The sequence below is a fragment of the Miscanthus floridulus genome, chromosome 9 (genome assembly GCF_019320115.1).
Source record: "Miscanthus floridulus cultivar M001 chromosome 9, ASM1932011v1, whole genome shotgun sequence".
NCBI lineage: Eukaryota > Viridiplantae > Streptophyta > Magnoliopsida > Poales > Poaceae > Miscanthus > Miscanthus floridulus.
The window spans coordinates 94,264,453-94,281,478 of record NC_089588.1 but is presented as its reverse complement, the minus strand read 5'-3'; the positions used below and the strand labels follow the sequence as shown (position 1 = coordinate 94,281,478).

General features: G+C 44.9%; 1 protein-coding gene across 1 annotated transcript; it reads left to right on the top strand.

Moving 5' to 3' along the window:
* The first annotated feature begins 5,919 nt into the window (after positions 1-5,919).
* On the top strand, positions 5,920-6,300 carry LOC136480315 (predicted GPI-anchored protein 58). The gene has a single exon (XM_066477899.1). The coding sequence runs from the start codon at positions 5,920-5,922 to the stop codon at positions 6,298-6,300; it is 381 nt and encodes a 126-aa protein (XP_066333996.1).
* Positions 6,301-17,026: the final 10,726 nt, after the last annotated feature.

The following is a 17,026-nucleotide window of genomic DNA, read 5'->3' as shown; positions in this document are numbered from 1 at the left end:
CAAGGGAGGGGGCGCGACCGACCAAGGGGCTGACCCCCACCCTTTGAGCGGCTGGCAGAGGTGGAGGACCCAAGGGAGGGTACGACCAGTGGCTGCCGGCGGTGGGCATGGGCGACGGGGGCATGAAAGGGAAAGAAAAGAATGGAGAGAGAGAGAGGGAAGAGGAGGCCATGCCGCAGGCCTCTCCTAGGCTCTGCCGCGTCATGCGCGATGGCGCGTCGGTGCCGCGCAAAGATCTATGGCGCGACAGAGCTAGGCCACGTCACCGGTCAACGCCTAGGTCGCTGTCACGGTGACATCCCTGCCGCGCCCCCATACATGGCGCAGCAGCTTGAATTCGCCACACCATGCGAATAGGCGCGGCCAAAAGTGTTAGATTTGAAAAAAAAAATAAACAGTGTCAGATTTAAAAATAGTTTTAAAAAAGTTTTTAAAATAAAAAAATCACATTTTTTAACCAAACATATCCAGCTCCATATAACTCTACTCTAGAAAAAATATAGTTTTGAGAGCACCTAAAGGGGTGCTCCACAGACTCCAACCTTTTAGGAACTGCTCCATAGTGAAGTTTGTGGACTATAATTCATGGAGCCCTTCTAAACCCCTCCTGTCCACAGATTAGTCACGACTTGTGACACAATCCTATCCAACATCGAGTCCACACACGCACGCACACATGAACATATACGTGACTGATCCGAACTCCGATCCGCTACGGACGGCTAACATGGACTCCCCGATGACTATGTCATCCTCCTGCTTCTGTCTTGTCTCGAGTACCTCGCCTTGCTCGGGTGGCAGATGCAATAGTAGGGAGCAATATCTCCTACAACTAAAAAGAATAAAGTATGGATATTTTTTTGTACGACATTTGTTTTGGTTCGTCCATCTGCCCACGCCTGCGATCCCACAATATCTTTGCATGCTGCGTCCTTTGATGCAATTCTCCTTGATTGAATATTGCCTGTCATGTGATAGAGGAATCACGACAAAATAGGAAGTAGAAAATTATTGTGCTATCCATATACACATTGCATGTTTGCATGCACTACCATACAAGGCAACGAGCAAAAGAAAAGAGAATTAACATAGAAGGAAAGAGAATTAAGACAAAAGGAACATTTTTGCATTTCTGAGAACCTTGTCAAATCTGTCTATATTTAATTACTTCCCCTCTTTGCATTTGCAAAAGAGACAGCTTTTTCCTCCTTTTATTTGGTTTCATGCTCACGTGTTCCATCGCCCTCGCTTGTTGTTTTTTTGATGAAATTGCCCTTAGGTCTGTTCATTTTGAATCCTTTCCCCATATTCTAATTAAACTACAAAATTTTGAATTAGGATATGAGGTAAGACATCTTATACAACTAAAAAGAACAAAGTGTGGATATTTTTTGGTGCGATATTTATTTTGGTTCGTCCGTCTGCCCACGCCTGCGATCCCACGACATCTCCCGCATGCTGCGTCCTTTGGTGTGATTCTCCTTGATTGAATATTTCATGTCATGTGATAGAGGAATCATGGTAAAATAGAAAGTAGAAAATTATTGTGCTATCCATATACACATTGCATATTTGCATGCACCAACATACATGGCAACGAGCAAAAGGAAAGAGAATTAACATAGAAGAAAAGAGAATTAAGACAGAAGGAACCTCTTTGTATTTCTGAGAACCTTGCCAAATCTGCCTACATTTAATTACTTTCCCTCTTTGCATTTGCAAAAGGGACAACTTTTTTCTCCTTTTATTTGGTTTCATCGCCCTCGCTTGCTGTTTCTTACTGAAATTGCCCTTGGGTCTGTTCATTTTGAATCATTTCCTCATATTCTAATTAAACTACAAAATTTTGAATTAGGATACGAGGTAAGACATATACAACTAAAAAGAACAAAGCGTGGACATTTTTTGGTGCGATATTTGTTTTGGTTCGTCCGTCTGCCCACGCCTATGATCCCACGACATCTCCCGCATGTTGCGTCCTTTGGTGTGATTCTCCTTGATTGAATATTGCCTGTCATGTGATAGAGAAATCACGACAAAATAGAAAGTAGAAAATTATTATGCTATCCATATACACATTGCATGTTTGCATGCACCAGCATACATGGCAACGAGCAAAAGGAAAGAGAATTAACACAGAAGGAAAGAGAATTAAGACAAAAGGAACCTCTTTGCATTTCTGAGAACCTTGCCAAATCTGCCTACATTTAATCGCTTCTTCTCTTTATATTTGCAAAAGGGACAACTTTTTTCTCCTTTCATTTGGTTTCACGCTCACGTGTTCCATGGCCCTCGCTTGCTGTTTCTTGCTGAAATTGCCTTTGGGTCTGTTCATTCTGAATCATTTTTCCATATTCTAATTAAACTACAAAATTTTGAATTATGATACGAGGTAAGACATGCAAACAAATATTTCAAAACTACCTGTAGAGTCCAAAAAACTTAATAAATAAATCCTTCTAGAGGCAATGCAAATTCTCTATAATCTTTCATTTGGTGTAGTTAGTGCTATCATAGTACCCGTATGTATTCATGAGAAATAAATCGTGGACAAAACGTGAACACTTTTTGGTGCGATATTCCAACATGGGTCTATCGTCCTGCCAATATCCTTGAGGCAGATCACATAAAGGATGAGAGTGCCTCTATGAGATTGCTCACAAGAGACTCAAACTTATATATGATCATGGTAATGTTGAATTGCTTTGCATCAAAAGCATCGGTAATGATAAATTGGGACATAGGTTTTAGTATGCACAGTGGAGGAAAACTCAACCTTGGCCTTTTCAGCAGCTTTTCTGAGCCTTTGCAATGCTAACTTGTCCTTACTTAGATAGTCAAGAGGTGCGCCATAAAATTATGCACCACTAAAAAAGTGTCACCATTGGTTGTCTTGACCTGAAAAATATGTCGAAATTAAGAATTACAACACCTAATTCAACATCTTTGAACAGACACTCAAGTGGATACCTTATTTTACAATATATGTCTGTGTGGAATAGTCCTAAAACCTCACATATTTATACGGTGAGTATAACATACTTTGTTTTAAAATTTTATGAGATTTTTTTAAGACGCGCAGTATTATCCATGTGACAAGCACTAATATTTACATATATACTCGAATATGTGTGTACATGATTATATGGAGATGCAGCGGAACTTATTCATGGATTTATTGGCGCATGAAAGAAATAGATATCGGAGAATTTCTTCTGCCGATATAAAATATTATCTTAGCCATATCACGAAAAAAGTCTATATAGTAGAGTTTGTGAGCCTGCGACGCCGCGCTCTCCGTAACTGTGTTAATTTCACAAACTTTGCATTATTGAATTAAATGTCACTTTAACGTCAGTATTTAATTTAACAGTATTGTTATCTTATTGTGTAATCCGTGTGTTTTTAGTATAAAAGATTTAGTTGTCCCGTAGCAACGCACGGACACGCTGTCTAGTAAAATTTATATATTTAAAAATAATCGCAACGCACGAGTACGAGTAGCTAGGAAATTAAATATCTCATACGGAGTACACAAGGAATCAGTCCGACGTAAAGTTCCTTTTTCCTTAAATTAAAAAAAAAATTGTTCGCGCGCGCCCTCGTGTTTCTGCCCGGATCCCTTAAACAATGGCTAGTGAGTGACAAATCCAAAGCACACTGTTACTTCTCTTATATACAACCACACGTCATGCATGCATGGTTCCTGAATTCCGCTCATGTCCAAAACACCTTTAGGATCGGCGACGCAAACCGGGAGCTCAGGTATCGCGCGGCGCGTTGGCTCCGCCACGACGTCGACAGCGACGGCGAGCCGGCAAAAGGGAAAGCGGCGGCCGAACATTAAGTCCAAGACTCGGCTCGGCTGGGCCTAGCTGGGCGGGTGGCACGGGCAGAGCGGCAGATCGGGCTGCCTGGCGGCGACACGAGATTCTTTGCATACACATCCATTTTCACTGATTAATTATGTCCTGTCCTGCCAATATTATAATAATTGTTAAAAAAAATTAGCTGTTGTGTTGACTGTGACAAGAGATGAGGAGCATGTGCATGATATGTGGAATGACTTGGCATTATATGTGAGTGATATACGCATGATCGATACGCACTTAGCTAGACACCACGACGTTACTGGCCGGGATGGAGTAATCGCAGAGTAATGGACAAAAATTCTCGCACCGATTACTCTCAAGTAATGCGTGGAGTTATATATCCTAGATAACCGCTTGTTTGATTGTTCCATCAAACAGGCTAAGTGGCAAAACCTAGCCCAGCCACACCACATCATGCATGTGGTGGGCTCGGCTTAGCTCGTGAATGCCATGCTCACGCTTAAGAAGTTCATTCTTAGCGATGACAACCAACTAGATTATAATCAAGTGTTCATAAGTTCTCTTTTTTGTGAGATGCAACCAACTAGACAACAAGTGTCATAGGAAGTTTTATATATAGTACTAATTGTTAGCTGCTAAAATATCTTAGATAATCCAAACAATTGTTAGTTTCTAAAAAATACTTTAGATACTCCAAACAGGTGGACAAAATTTTAGCCAACCATCAACCTAGTTGTTACGATGGCCTGTTTGTATAGTAATCTAGATTGTAAATGAAAGTATAATAATTCAGATTATGACTGTATCAATCTATACCGTTTGGATCCTATAATATTATAAAAATATGGATTACTGTTAGTTGGATAATAAATAACATATAACTTCATAAACATTATGACTGAAATTGATTATAGGATTATAATAATTCAATGGTTGGATTATTACCCAGCCTGTAATCTAGATTGTTTGAATCACTTTTAGATTATTTTATCTTATTAGTATAATTTAGTTGGGATCCAACCACCCTCTAGTCCATTAATTGAGCTAAAATGAACTAATGGATTAAGAAATGACGACCAAAATGTCCCACTCACCTATGACTTAATCACATGCCTCCTACGCAGACAACAAAGGCAAAAGTGTGTGACTTTATCATCAAGCTCTAATTAAAGTAGTCAACAAATTCTTAGCCAACTCCGTAACAAGTATCTTAGCCATTAGCACGCTAACAACTACTAGTTTTTTAATCATCTAACTAATTAAGCCCTACGATATGGACCCTTTGTTCTCTTCATTATTCCTCCATCTCATTACCACATGCCATTTTAATAAGAATGTCTGCTTGTAATTCTTTCTTTATGATTGATAATATATAAAATATAGATGTTACATGAAAGTCTTTTAAATTTTTTTATTAATTTTACTTAAACTGCAAGGTTTTTAAAGAAATTGTTGCTCAACGTATCGTCGTGTACGCCATTTTAATGTCACAAACGACAATGTCTTTTGAACTAGATCGAGGGAGTAGCATGATTACCACTCTATCATATTGTGATCATGAAGCACATAACTGCACTAAATAATTGATGCAGCCAATATTAATCACAAAACCTCATGTGCTGACCATGACAAGCAACTATCTGCCATTGTAACTGTGATGAAGACGTGATCACCAACAAAGAAGACACGGACCTGCTAAGCACACCCGACTGACCCTGACCCGCACACATCCTGAGGCTCCCGTCCCCGCCGCCCCCACCCCTCCCCCGCCTCCACCTCCCCCTTCCCTTCCCCATCCAACTCCCCTCCCCTCCCAACCCCCGGAGCTTCAGTTAAGCCACCCCAGTCAAACCCTAGCCCAACGATGCTGCCGCCGCCAGCGGCGCTGGCCGCCTCCCCACCGCTGGCGCACCCCGCCACCTCCTCCCCCTCCACATCCCCCTCCCCTCCACTCCCCAATCCCAACACTAACCCGTGCATCCCCGATGCTAGGAGCCCGACCTGGCCATGCCACTGTCAACATCAGGGTGGCTGCCGTGGGCGCTGCCGAGCCCACCACCGTCGGATCCGGTGCTAGAGTGTAGCTATGGACTCCCTCTCTATCCTCACCGCTACCAATGCCGGGCCCACCGCCATGGCAACCACCAGCAGCTACAGCTCCCCGCGCACGCTACCGACGACGCCGTCGCTGTCGGTGCCAGGAGGCGGTGCCGCGGATCCCTTCGCTCCGCCACCGGGAGCAGACTACGCTAGCACGACCAGCTCTGCTGCATCCATGCCACCCCCACAGCCATGGCCAGATGATGCTGCCGCCATCGTTGCAGCACAGCGCGCGGAAGCCACAGCAGGGACGGGCGCTGCCCCCGCTGCATCCGCCTCGACTCCTTCCTCGTCCACCCGTCCGTCCTCGCTTCCGAGCCTATCGTCCACCCTACCCCCCAAGCCGCCCCTCCCATCCTGGGGGTAGCACGGCGGGACGCTCCAAGGACGTCATTGGGCAGACGACAACCTCCTCGATGACTTTGATGCGGAAGCCACCTCCACGATCCCCTACCTGGACGCAGTTCGCCAGGAGCCGCAGCCACCGAGGACATCGACGCTGCCTGTGATGACCCTGCCGCGCACCCAACCTCTGACGTCGGGCCATGGCGGTGCTGCGGTGGGTCACCAGGGTGCTGGGCAAAGGCGGGGGAAACATAGTTGGTCGTGCCCACAACTGTTGTACGTCATGTCGGCTCGGCCAGTGGAGGGCCGCATGCCAGCTCAACCAGTGGAGGGCCGCATCTCGGCACGCTAGCACCTCAGACGCCACGGACGGGTCTCCGCCCCCAACACCGATGGGTGGCGGGAGATCCTCCACCGGTAGGAGATGCGACCTACGGTCGCCTCCGCTGAGCCACGAGGGCCAGCAAGCGGAGGCCAACAAGTGAGCCATCAACCACCGAGGCACATCCCGACAGATCTTCACGGCAAGTGCCTCAATTGCCTCTCCTCCATGTATCGGGTGGCAACCTGCAAGCTACCCCAACGATGTCTGCGGTGTAGGGGATTTTGACACATTCCATGCGACTACAAGCAGCCAAGGTGCTTGGGCTCTCGGAGCTCAAGCGATGCAAAAGCCATGGGTCACCAGCCGCAACACCCTCTTCGTGGCACCCGTAACACCTGCTCTCCTAGGCCAGCGGACCATGGTAGCTCATAGCACTACTAGGAATATCCACTTCTATGACAATCAGTTTTCGCCATTGAATGAGCCAAATTCATCATAATTTCAGTTTTATGATGAATTTATGACGAAAAACGGTTTGTCATAGAAGTTGCGTCATTCTTGCAATTCTATGATGATTCTAGGAAATCGTCATAGAATTGGATAGATCTATGATGAAAATTAATCATCATAGAACTGCTTTGGCATGCGTGGCAGGGGGCAGCCACGCTGGCGGGTGCTTTCGTTGGAGATGCTTTTCACATGTACATGCTATAGCCGGTTGCATTGGAGATGGTTCGGGTACGTGTCACCTTCTTATTGCACAACGTGGCCATCTCTGGTTCTTGCACGTTTCTGGTTCTTACTGGACCATGTGTCAGGACCTGTTGTTCCACATGTTAGTTTCTATTGGCACACGTGTCGTGCTGCGGTTGGGTCACATGTCAGTTCTTCATTGGACCAAGTGTTGTATTTTTATTGGTCCACGTGGCGTGACCACAATTCCCCGCGTGTCTTTCTTTTACTCGACCACGTGTCTCGATGCTATACGTCCGCGTGTTAGTATTTTATTGGGCCACGTGTCACGCCCTGAGCTACCCATATTTCTTTTTCTGATTCAACCACGTGGTAGGATGGATTTGTACCACGTATTTTGTTTGTATTGGCCCACGTGCCCTGTCGTGGCTGTTACACTATCATTCACTGGTTCGTACACATGTTAGATTCTTATTTTACAATGTTCCTGTGCCGAATCTACCACGTGCACACCAATTATTACATCAGAGAAAATGATTTTAGATCTACACTAATGCACAAAATAACTACATGCATAGTTATATTTAACCTAAATCAAATAATAGCAGTTCAGTTCAGCAACAAACCATTGACAGAGTTCACATATCAATCCTCCAAAATTTCACATCAAAACAACAAACAAACCACATGTTCACTACATCAACAAGACTGAGAGTTACCAGTGCTTAAGAACATGATATGCTCATGGAGCTTATTGTACTCCTTCTGTTGCTGTTTCTTGAACTTCTCAAACTCCCTATCAGTGTTTTCTGTCTTCCTCTTTAGTTGATCCACTTGTTCGGTGAGGACAGCTAAACTTTCCTGATGAGCAGCAAGCCATTCCTGAAGTCTGGAGCAGCTTGTCCTAATACCAGCATTCTTCAAAGAAAAGGTGTTGTAGCTAGCCTAGGAAGAGGACCTTGGAAACAACATCAGCAACAAGTTCTGCTCATATAGTTTCCATAGCTTTCTGTGAAAACCAAGGAGTAAACATTAGGAAGAGGACTTAAATTGCATAACTAAGAGATTATTTTAATATAAGTAATGCATAGGTCTTCCTCAGCCTACTATCGATAGAGATTCATAAGCCCAATGCATAGGTAACATATTAACTGTTGTAATATTACAACTTCAAAATGATAGTGCCACTTTAGGCTCCTCCTACTTTTCCTCCTTTTATGCCAATGGCTTCAACAGATTTCAAGGAAAGCAAATGAAGGTACTTACCACTGCTTCTCTTGCAGCATCGCTCAGTCCTGTATTGCTATTGGTATGGAAGTTGTTGAAGATTCCCACTACATCAACATCTTCATGAGGTCGAGGTCGATCTTGTTCTTCAACAAGCACTTCTTGATCGTGTCCTACGTCCTTCCTTTTTTTGTCCTTCTGTTAAAATTGCACATGCCTTTCTGTTGACACAAAAGACATTGCGTATTTGATATAAAAAGAGTAACACAACCATCACTTACATATGCTTGCAGGTGGGCAATATAGGAGCGAGATCCTGTAACCTGGTGGCACTTGACTTTTGCATGATTTTGCTTGTTCTGCTCTGAGACTACCTATAACCATAATTGTGTTAGACTGCAGCACAAGTAGACCACATAAAGACTAGACAAAAAATAAATGAGTTCACACACACACCCCTTGTTCTTGAAATTTAAACACATGTGGACAAGTGCACACCACTGTGTGTCATTCATGCAAGACACAGGAGAGGTCTTTCTGATTTCATCAGTGTGGATGTTGTTGAAGTAAGATCACTTGAGCATATACCGTGTCTGCCATACAACAGACTGTAATACACTCGTGCATGCCTCTTTTGTTGCTTCATCATTGTCATCAATGGCCAGCCTCAACTGCAGAAGTGTGAATACAAATTAAATCCATTACTAAGTTGCTCAAGGCAGAGTTGAATGTCAACAGAGGATATACATACTTATAGATAGCTTGGCCACAAATCCATTGCTTGTAATATATCTAGTGCGATAAAATTGGTACTTGAGACCTAACTACTACACTTGCCTTTGAGGCAAACTTGGCAGCCTGTAATGGATCATGTGGCCTTCTGTTCCCCTTGACAACTGAGATGGGCATCCTTGTTCCCAATGATTAGGTGGTTTTATGAAGCCCAACCCCCTTAGTTGCTTGCCTCGACTTCCTCGCTCTTCTCTATAGTGGTACGACACAGTTTTCATACATTCAGATTGTTAGAAAAGTAACATGGATATCAAATAGTGTGGCTTGATTTATAGACATGTCTAAGGTAGTACCAACCTTTACAAGTTTGGTCATTCTGCTGGTGGGGAGGTGGAGTCTCCTCTTCGGCATGGCTAAGGTCATCTTCATGTGATCAGTCCCTCATAGGGCTTTGTTCGCCTTGTGCGTGCTGACTTTTGGACCTAGTTGGAATTACAAGATGCTGCAACTCTACTGGACTAGTTGGTTTCACTCTCTTGGATTGCCATCCCCTAGGACCCATATCGGTGCTACCTTTTGCCCTGCTGGCAGGGACTTCTCTACGGCTTGTTCAACCCACAGCCTAAAATTGGAGAAACAAACTTAAGCGGCAAGCATGTAAAAATTGCATTGCTATCCACACAGTAAAGAATTGAATTGCACTGCTACCTAAACCAACCCCCTCCCATCCCAACATGACAAGATAGAACAAGCACCTCAATTGCAAGGGGTACTTGCTCTTCTAAATCTGTATCTGTATCACCATATCCCTGAACCCGCTCCCCTACTTTAGAGAGATATTCCGGATGTCAACATGTAGATCACAAAGGCATTTGTTGAGTTAGTCTTTTACTAAATGTCAACAAAACAGAGCAGGAGCGTGCAAATTAGGCGCCTAAACTACAGCTTATACGAAAGCCATTACTTGAATAAAGCACACGTGAACTACAATTTATACGGAAGCTATTATACTCTAATAAAGCACATGTGAACTACAATCAACTAATAAACATGTAACCCCATCACTATATATCTACATGTCCCAGGTTCAACCACTAGAGTACAACATGCATCATAAAAAGGAATTTGGGTACATCTTCCTATTCCTGGCTACGCTGTGTTGTTGGCACCGCCCTCTTGTCATCCTGGTCGCGGAAGTGGTGCGGCCGGCGTCAACAAAGCGGTAGCAGATCTAGTGTGGCAGTCGTCAACGATAACGATAGGGCTCCATCATGACAGGTGCCGACGTAGGGAGTTCGGATCCGGTGTGTACCGCTACTGCTGTCGATGAAGGGGATCGGATCCAGATCTAGCTCTAGCTCTGGCTAGGGTTAGGAAAGGTATGAGAGAGGGTGCGGCTGGAGAGTGGAGAGGGAGACAAGCTAATGTGTCGATGTGCCTAGCTTGGGTTTGGACCGGGGTGGCAGAGGGGGCTAGGCTTTGGAGCGGGAGGAGAGATGGTCCGGCTGGTCTGGCTAGAGAATGGAGATGAAGGCGGAGACGATGACTCCTTGCGCTTTTATGTGGCCATCACAATACCACAAATACCCTTATTTGAAATTGATGGCGTGGTAAACCAATTTTCCGCGAGGAGGGCAAAAGAGAGAGAACTAATTTTCATTTCATGTTGGTGGCACTGCTGGGCACGGGGATTTCATTTTCGCCCGAAATCAAATTTTTGCGCGGGCAGATCGCCGCCCCGTTTGGCGTCTAGTGAGCAGAGACTAAATTTTATATGATGAATGGTGATGATATATACAGAGTATTACACTAATGTGTATTAACCGTTAGATAACCAATATTAATCTCCCAAGTTTTGGTGGACCCCCCAAGTTTTGCTGGACGGTTACTCTTGACAGCGTTTATGTGTCCATGATGCAATTATGTGACATGTGGGACAGTCCGCTACTAAAGGCATTCTCTAATTAGTACCCATTTTTTCCTCTTTTGCGCGCCGTTTTCATCGCCGTTCGCCCCCTCGGGGGCCACCCACCCTGCACCGCCTCCCCCCTCCCCCTCCTCCCTCCACCCACCCCCTCACCCCCGCACACCAAAACCTCTTGCCTAGATCCTTCTGTGCCATGGAGATCTACTACGCCGCGGCGATCTACCACACCGCCGTCTGTCAACGCGCCACTCCTCTAGCGAGCAAGCCAGACGAGATTTCCTTCTCACCTCAGCACGGTGAGGTAGTCTGCGATCTCCTCTTTTTTTCTCTAAGAATTTATGGTCTTTGATGAAATGCATGTGTAATTTTTTTATTGTTGCAGATGGCCCGAGTTAAATCAAAGCGGGTAGAACTACCACATCGCAGAAAGAGCTAGAGGTAGGCAACCATTCTCTAAGAAGTAGAGGAACAGGCACCACCACAGCCCAGAAAGAGCTAGAGGAAGGCTCGTAGTGTCCTAGAAGCAGAGGAACAAGCACCACCATAGCCCAGGAAGAGGCAGAGGAAGGTGGACAGTATCCGAGAGGCAGAGGAAGAAGCAACCAAAGCTATGCTAGCCCTGGAGTCTGAGAATTCTCATAGGCGGACTCGAATGGCCACCGACAATAGCAGCATGAGGAGAGTGCTGAAATGGAACTCAGGGAGGAGGAGCTCACTGAGGAACAACTATAACAAATGACCGAGTTCCACTCCAAAAACTAGACCAATCGCTTTGCATCTTCCTGGATCAAATCTGCAGCTACTCATGGGGGCGTGGGCACTCGCACTCATGGAGGTTCGATGTGTGCCACAATTGGTGGTATGAGAAGCAGTCGATGAGGTAATTTTATGTGTGCCACAATTGGTGGTATGAGGAGTAGTCGAGGAGGTAATTTGATGTCTGCTAATGGTGGTATGAGGAGCAGTCGAGGAGGTTTGGTGTCTGCCAATGGTCCAATGAGGAGCAGTAATATTGAGAGAAAGAAAGAGGTGGTTCAGTTCTATGACTTTCGGCATTACAGCTCAAAGAAGATATGGAGCATCAGGTTTTGTGATATTGAGTTCTGGTTTCCATGCCTCAAAGAGCCTGGTACAAAATCACAGTTCTAGACTATGACTCAGGAGTGTTTCTTTGGGAGCTACCATGCTAGAGGGACGACACTAGTAGACCAAAGGATACTTGGTTGGGATCACCTTGAGAGAGAAGCTGGTATACCCATCTGGCCCCTCTTTGAGCGGTTCTCGGGCTTCGTTCACCTTTTTAGTGAGGTTGATTGAATTGTGATAAGTTGGGTGCGTCAGTTCTATGCAATAGTGTGGATTTATCTAGAGCATGACTTCATTGGTTTTATGCTCGATGGTTGGCCAGAGTGAATGTCCTATAACTGCCTGCAACAACTCCTTAGGGTTGACACTTTAGACAGGAAGCTCCACCAGATAGTTTATGGAGATGCTCTTCCTCCGTGTCGTAGTAGGGCTAGAGGTACTTTTCCTACAGACTAGGAGATTCGAGTGCTCTTCATGGTGCCCTTCGTCGACGGCTCCTTGCGTACACTAGACAGACTATGTCTTGAGGCTCATGTTCTACACATGGCTATGAGGAAGACAGTCCTGCCTCATGGAGGCAACAGGGAATCATTGACCAGCTTGCAGTAGTGGCTACTACTATCAATATGAAGAGGCGAGCAGTTTGACTTCTTACACTTTTTCCTATCTAAGATCGAGGATGTGATAGCTGACACTATTTGTACTAGATGGCAGCATGTGTACCCTCATATCATTAGCTATCTGCTACGCATGATTGACTCTGAAAAGAATGGGTCACTGTACAATGAGTCGACCTATGAGGTTATGACCTACATGCCAGCAAATCTGGATGATTATCGTCGTGGACAGCATACCCTTAGGTCCATTCAAGAGCTATTACCCATATAGGACAGAGAAAGACATGAAATGGTGGATGCATCCCTAGAGCAGGCAAAGCACTAGTCTTAGATTGGAGGAATCTTGAATGTACGAATGCAAGATTCAGACTCTGATGATAGTGACTACCGTGACCCTACATCAGATGACCACTACGAGGGAGGGTCGTCCTCTAGTGGTGTGGAAGACAAAGAGATGGATGATGTTCCACCTACTATAGTGACATTAGCCAAGCAGGCACCGCCTCCAGTGTCCGTTTAGCAACCGTCGGAGCTTGGCCAGGAAGAAAACCAGAAGTGTATGGAACGACTAGAGAGGTGTTTGAAAGCAAGTATTAATAAGCAAGCGAAGAGTGTGGTCCTTCTCAAAGAGCAGATGAGCCAGGAATCATCTGCTTTTTGTGAGGCCATCAACCAACAAGGCCAAAAAATTGATCTGATGTGCAATGTGTTCCTCGGTTGCTTTAATCAACTGTACTGTGCCACAGGGGTTAAGGCCCCTAACTTTCAGACACTTCAGTTGCAATGTGGTAGTCAGGTAAACCCCATTGCTAGTTATTTGACTGGTCTTGATAATACAACTGTCCACACAGAGTTACCCATTGCGACGACGCTACATAAGCAGAGTTCAGCTTCAGGTCCTGATCAGGTGAAAGGTCCTAATGGCTAGAGGAGGGTGAATAGCCTATTAAAAATTTCTACAACAACACTACAGCAAGTGATTACTCAATAAGATGGCGAAGCAAATTTTGCTCTAGCACTACACTTGGGGTTGCAAGCCACCTACCCAATTCTAATTTCTATGATCTCTAGTAAGTCATATAAGAGCTATGTCACTAAATTACACCTAGGTGAACAAAGCTAGCTGGACAACTACAAGTAAAGAGCTACACAAGCTACAAGCACTACACAAACTGAATACAAAGTAATGAGGGAGAAGGGTAGAAGTGATATACCACCGTGGTAAGTGATCGATCAATGAATACTAAGGAGACAATCAAGACACAATGATTTTTTCTCTAAGGTTCACTTGCTTGCCGGCAAGCTAGTCCCCGTTGTGGTGATTCACTCACTTGGAGGTTCATACGCTAATGGGCATCACACGCCTAACCTGCAACCGGGTGTCGCACAACCAACACAAGATGAGGATCGATAAGCCAGCATAATCCACTAGAGTTGCCTTTGGCACTTCGCCGTGGAAGGCACAAGAACCCGTCACAGTCACAATGATCGGAGTCGAAGACAATCACCTTCCTCTGCTCGATGTTCCACCAATCACCGGGCCATCTAGATGTCGGCAAACACCAAGAGTAACAAGAACTCCACTAGCCTAAATCGCCCAACTAGTTGCCACAAGATGCTAGAACACTAAACAATGCACTAGAGTCTCTCCAATCTCACTCAGGATGATGAAATCAAGTGTGCAAGTGAGTGGAGTGGTGTGCTCCGCTCTCAAAAGGTGTACGTAGCTGTTAGAAGTGCCAAGAGAGTGGCCAAGGCCGGCCACTAGCTCTATTTATAAGCCCATAAGCAAATAGAGTCATTGCCCCTTTAAGTCAGCTTCTATAGGGTCACCGGACATGTCGGTGTGGCACCGAACATGGGGTGGCGGTGCCCCTCCAATGGTCATCCAATGGCTAGTTGGGGCACCGAACAAGCGGCGGTGGCACCGCCCCAAGGGTGGCGGGGACCACCTAGACACTGTCCGAGAAACCCCCTTCTCTGGATAAAAATGGCGGTGCACCGCCCTAGGGGTGGCGGTGCCTGCGGTGGTGCCCATCATGGTTTCCCCTGCTCTTGGTTGAAAAGGGGTAGTGCCCCTGGTGGTGCCAGCCTCCACAACCTCACTCTCGATCGAGTCTAGGTGGGCACCGCCCTAGGGGTGGCGGTGCCACCGGACAAGGGGTGGTAGTGCCCCCCAGAGCACCTCCCTCTCGGTCTCCTCTGCCAGTCACCGCCATAGGGGTGGCGGTGCCCTCGGGGTACAAGCCCAGCTACACCTCCTTTTCTTCATCCTTTTTCACCACCTTTGCAAATGTGCTAAAACTCCAAGTGTTTCACCATCACGTGCAAGTGTGTTAGCATTTTCACAAACATTTTTCATAGGTTATTCACTTCTCACCAATTGTGCACTAGGCCTAAAATGCAATGCAAGTATTTTGAGACCTAGTGGCACTAGATGATCGAGTTGTCCGATAAGAGCTCCCCTCTTAATAGTATGACCATCTATCCAAAATGTGATCAGACTCTCTATAGTGTCTCGATCACCAAAAATAAAATGGCCCTATGGATATCACCTTTACCTTGAGCCCTTTTTGTTTTTCTCTTTCTTCTCTTCCAAGTCTAGAGCTTGATCACCTTCATCACATGTCCACCAACAACACCGTGGACTTCATCTTGCTCCACCACTTGGATTCACTACTCCACAACATCAAGATTAGCGTTGGACAATCTGACGCTAAAAGCGGATATAGCGCTGGACGATCTGACGCTAAAAACTTATAGCGTCAAACTTCTACAGACGCCATAAGTCCTAACGCTAAAAATCTTTAGCGTCAGACAGTTTGTTGCCCTGAATATATATAGCGTCAGACAGTCCGTTGCTAACTTATAGCGTCAGACAACACTTTTAGCGTCAGACAGTCAGTTGCCATGTATTTATAGCGTCAGATTGTTCAACAGGACAATATAAATATGCCAAAATAAATAAATAAATACAATTAGAATACATTTAGCACATATCATACCCGCATTAAAGCTTAATGTCATCACATAAAGATACATAAACATGTACATCACATCATGGAGGTTAATACATATATAACATTCAATCTTGTCTTGCACCCTATTTGAATCATCCAAAGTCAGGCACCAAAAGGTTACATGAATGCACTCGGCTTGCCAACACTAGAGCACATCCACCAGGTTATGTGGAAAACCACCTTCCAAGCCAAAGACTTGTGCCCAGCACTTCCTGAAAAATATAACAATCTCAGCGGGTGCACAAGTCAAAGTGGTGCAAGGTCCAAAACTTGCAACCAATTTATGTTTAAGAGGAATTATGCAAATTGATACAATCCAGGAAAAAGGACAAGTTTTTGCAGCCATAGTCCAAGACTAAAGGATATAGGTGAACTTCTTGTTGAACAATAAAGAGATGGTAATCCACCAGGGCAAACAGTTTAAAAAAAAGAGTAATTCGGTGCACTGTACTTACAAAGTTTCAGTATTACAGCTATATTTGAACGATGGCTACAGTATCAGACATTTTAGATAAGAAGCATAGTATTTCCATTTCAGTCAATACACTCTAAACCCTAAAACATGGGCCCAGTAGCAACAGCTAGAAGTTATTCAAAAAGGAAGACCAGCTACCAAAAAAATGGACACTAATATTGCATGGGGCCAGTAGCCATGCAGCAAGTAGACTGAAAATCAGTACTCTATTTATTTGTGCTCAGATGTACAACCATCAAGCAACCTTCATCGCTGACCTCATTTTCCAGAAACTCAAGCCAAAGGCTAGTTGCCCAGCACTTCCTGAAAAATATAGCAACCATGTAATCAGCAAGTGTAGACAAGCTATGTAAAACTGACATACAGTATGAGTTATCTAAAGCACTGGACCTCATTTGCGCCTAAGTGCGACAAATGCCTCTAATCAATTTAACTTTCAGTCAAGTTTTTACTTTCAGCAGTATCACATCAAAAGTGTGTAGTAATTTCAGTTATATGTAATGGATGAGCTAGCAGCCTAGCAGTACGGTCACATGGAGACGGTGGTTGAACAGCAGCAACTGCTTCACCCTGCCCTGCCCCTGCATAAGCGCTGACGAAATAATATGCCTAGCTATCTGCATAGTTTTCTGCAACCAATTCAGAT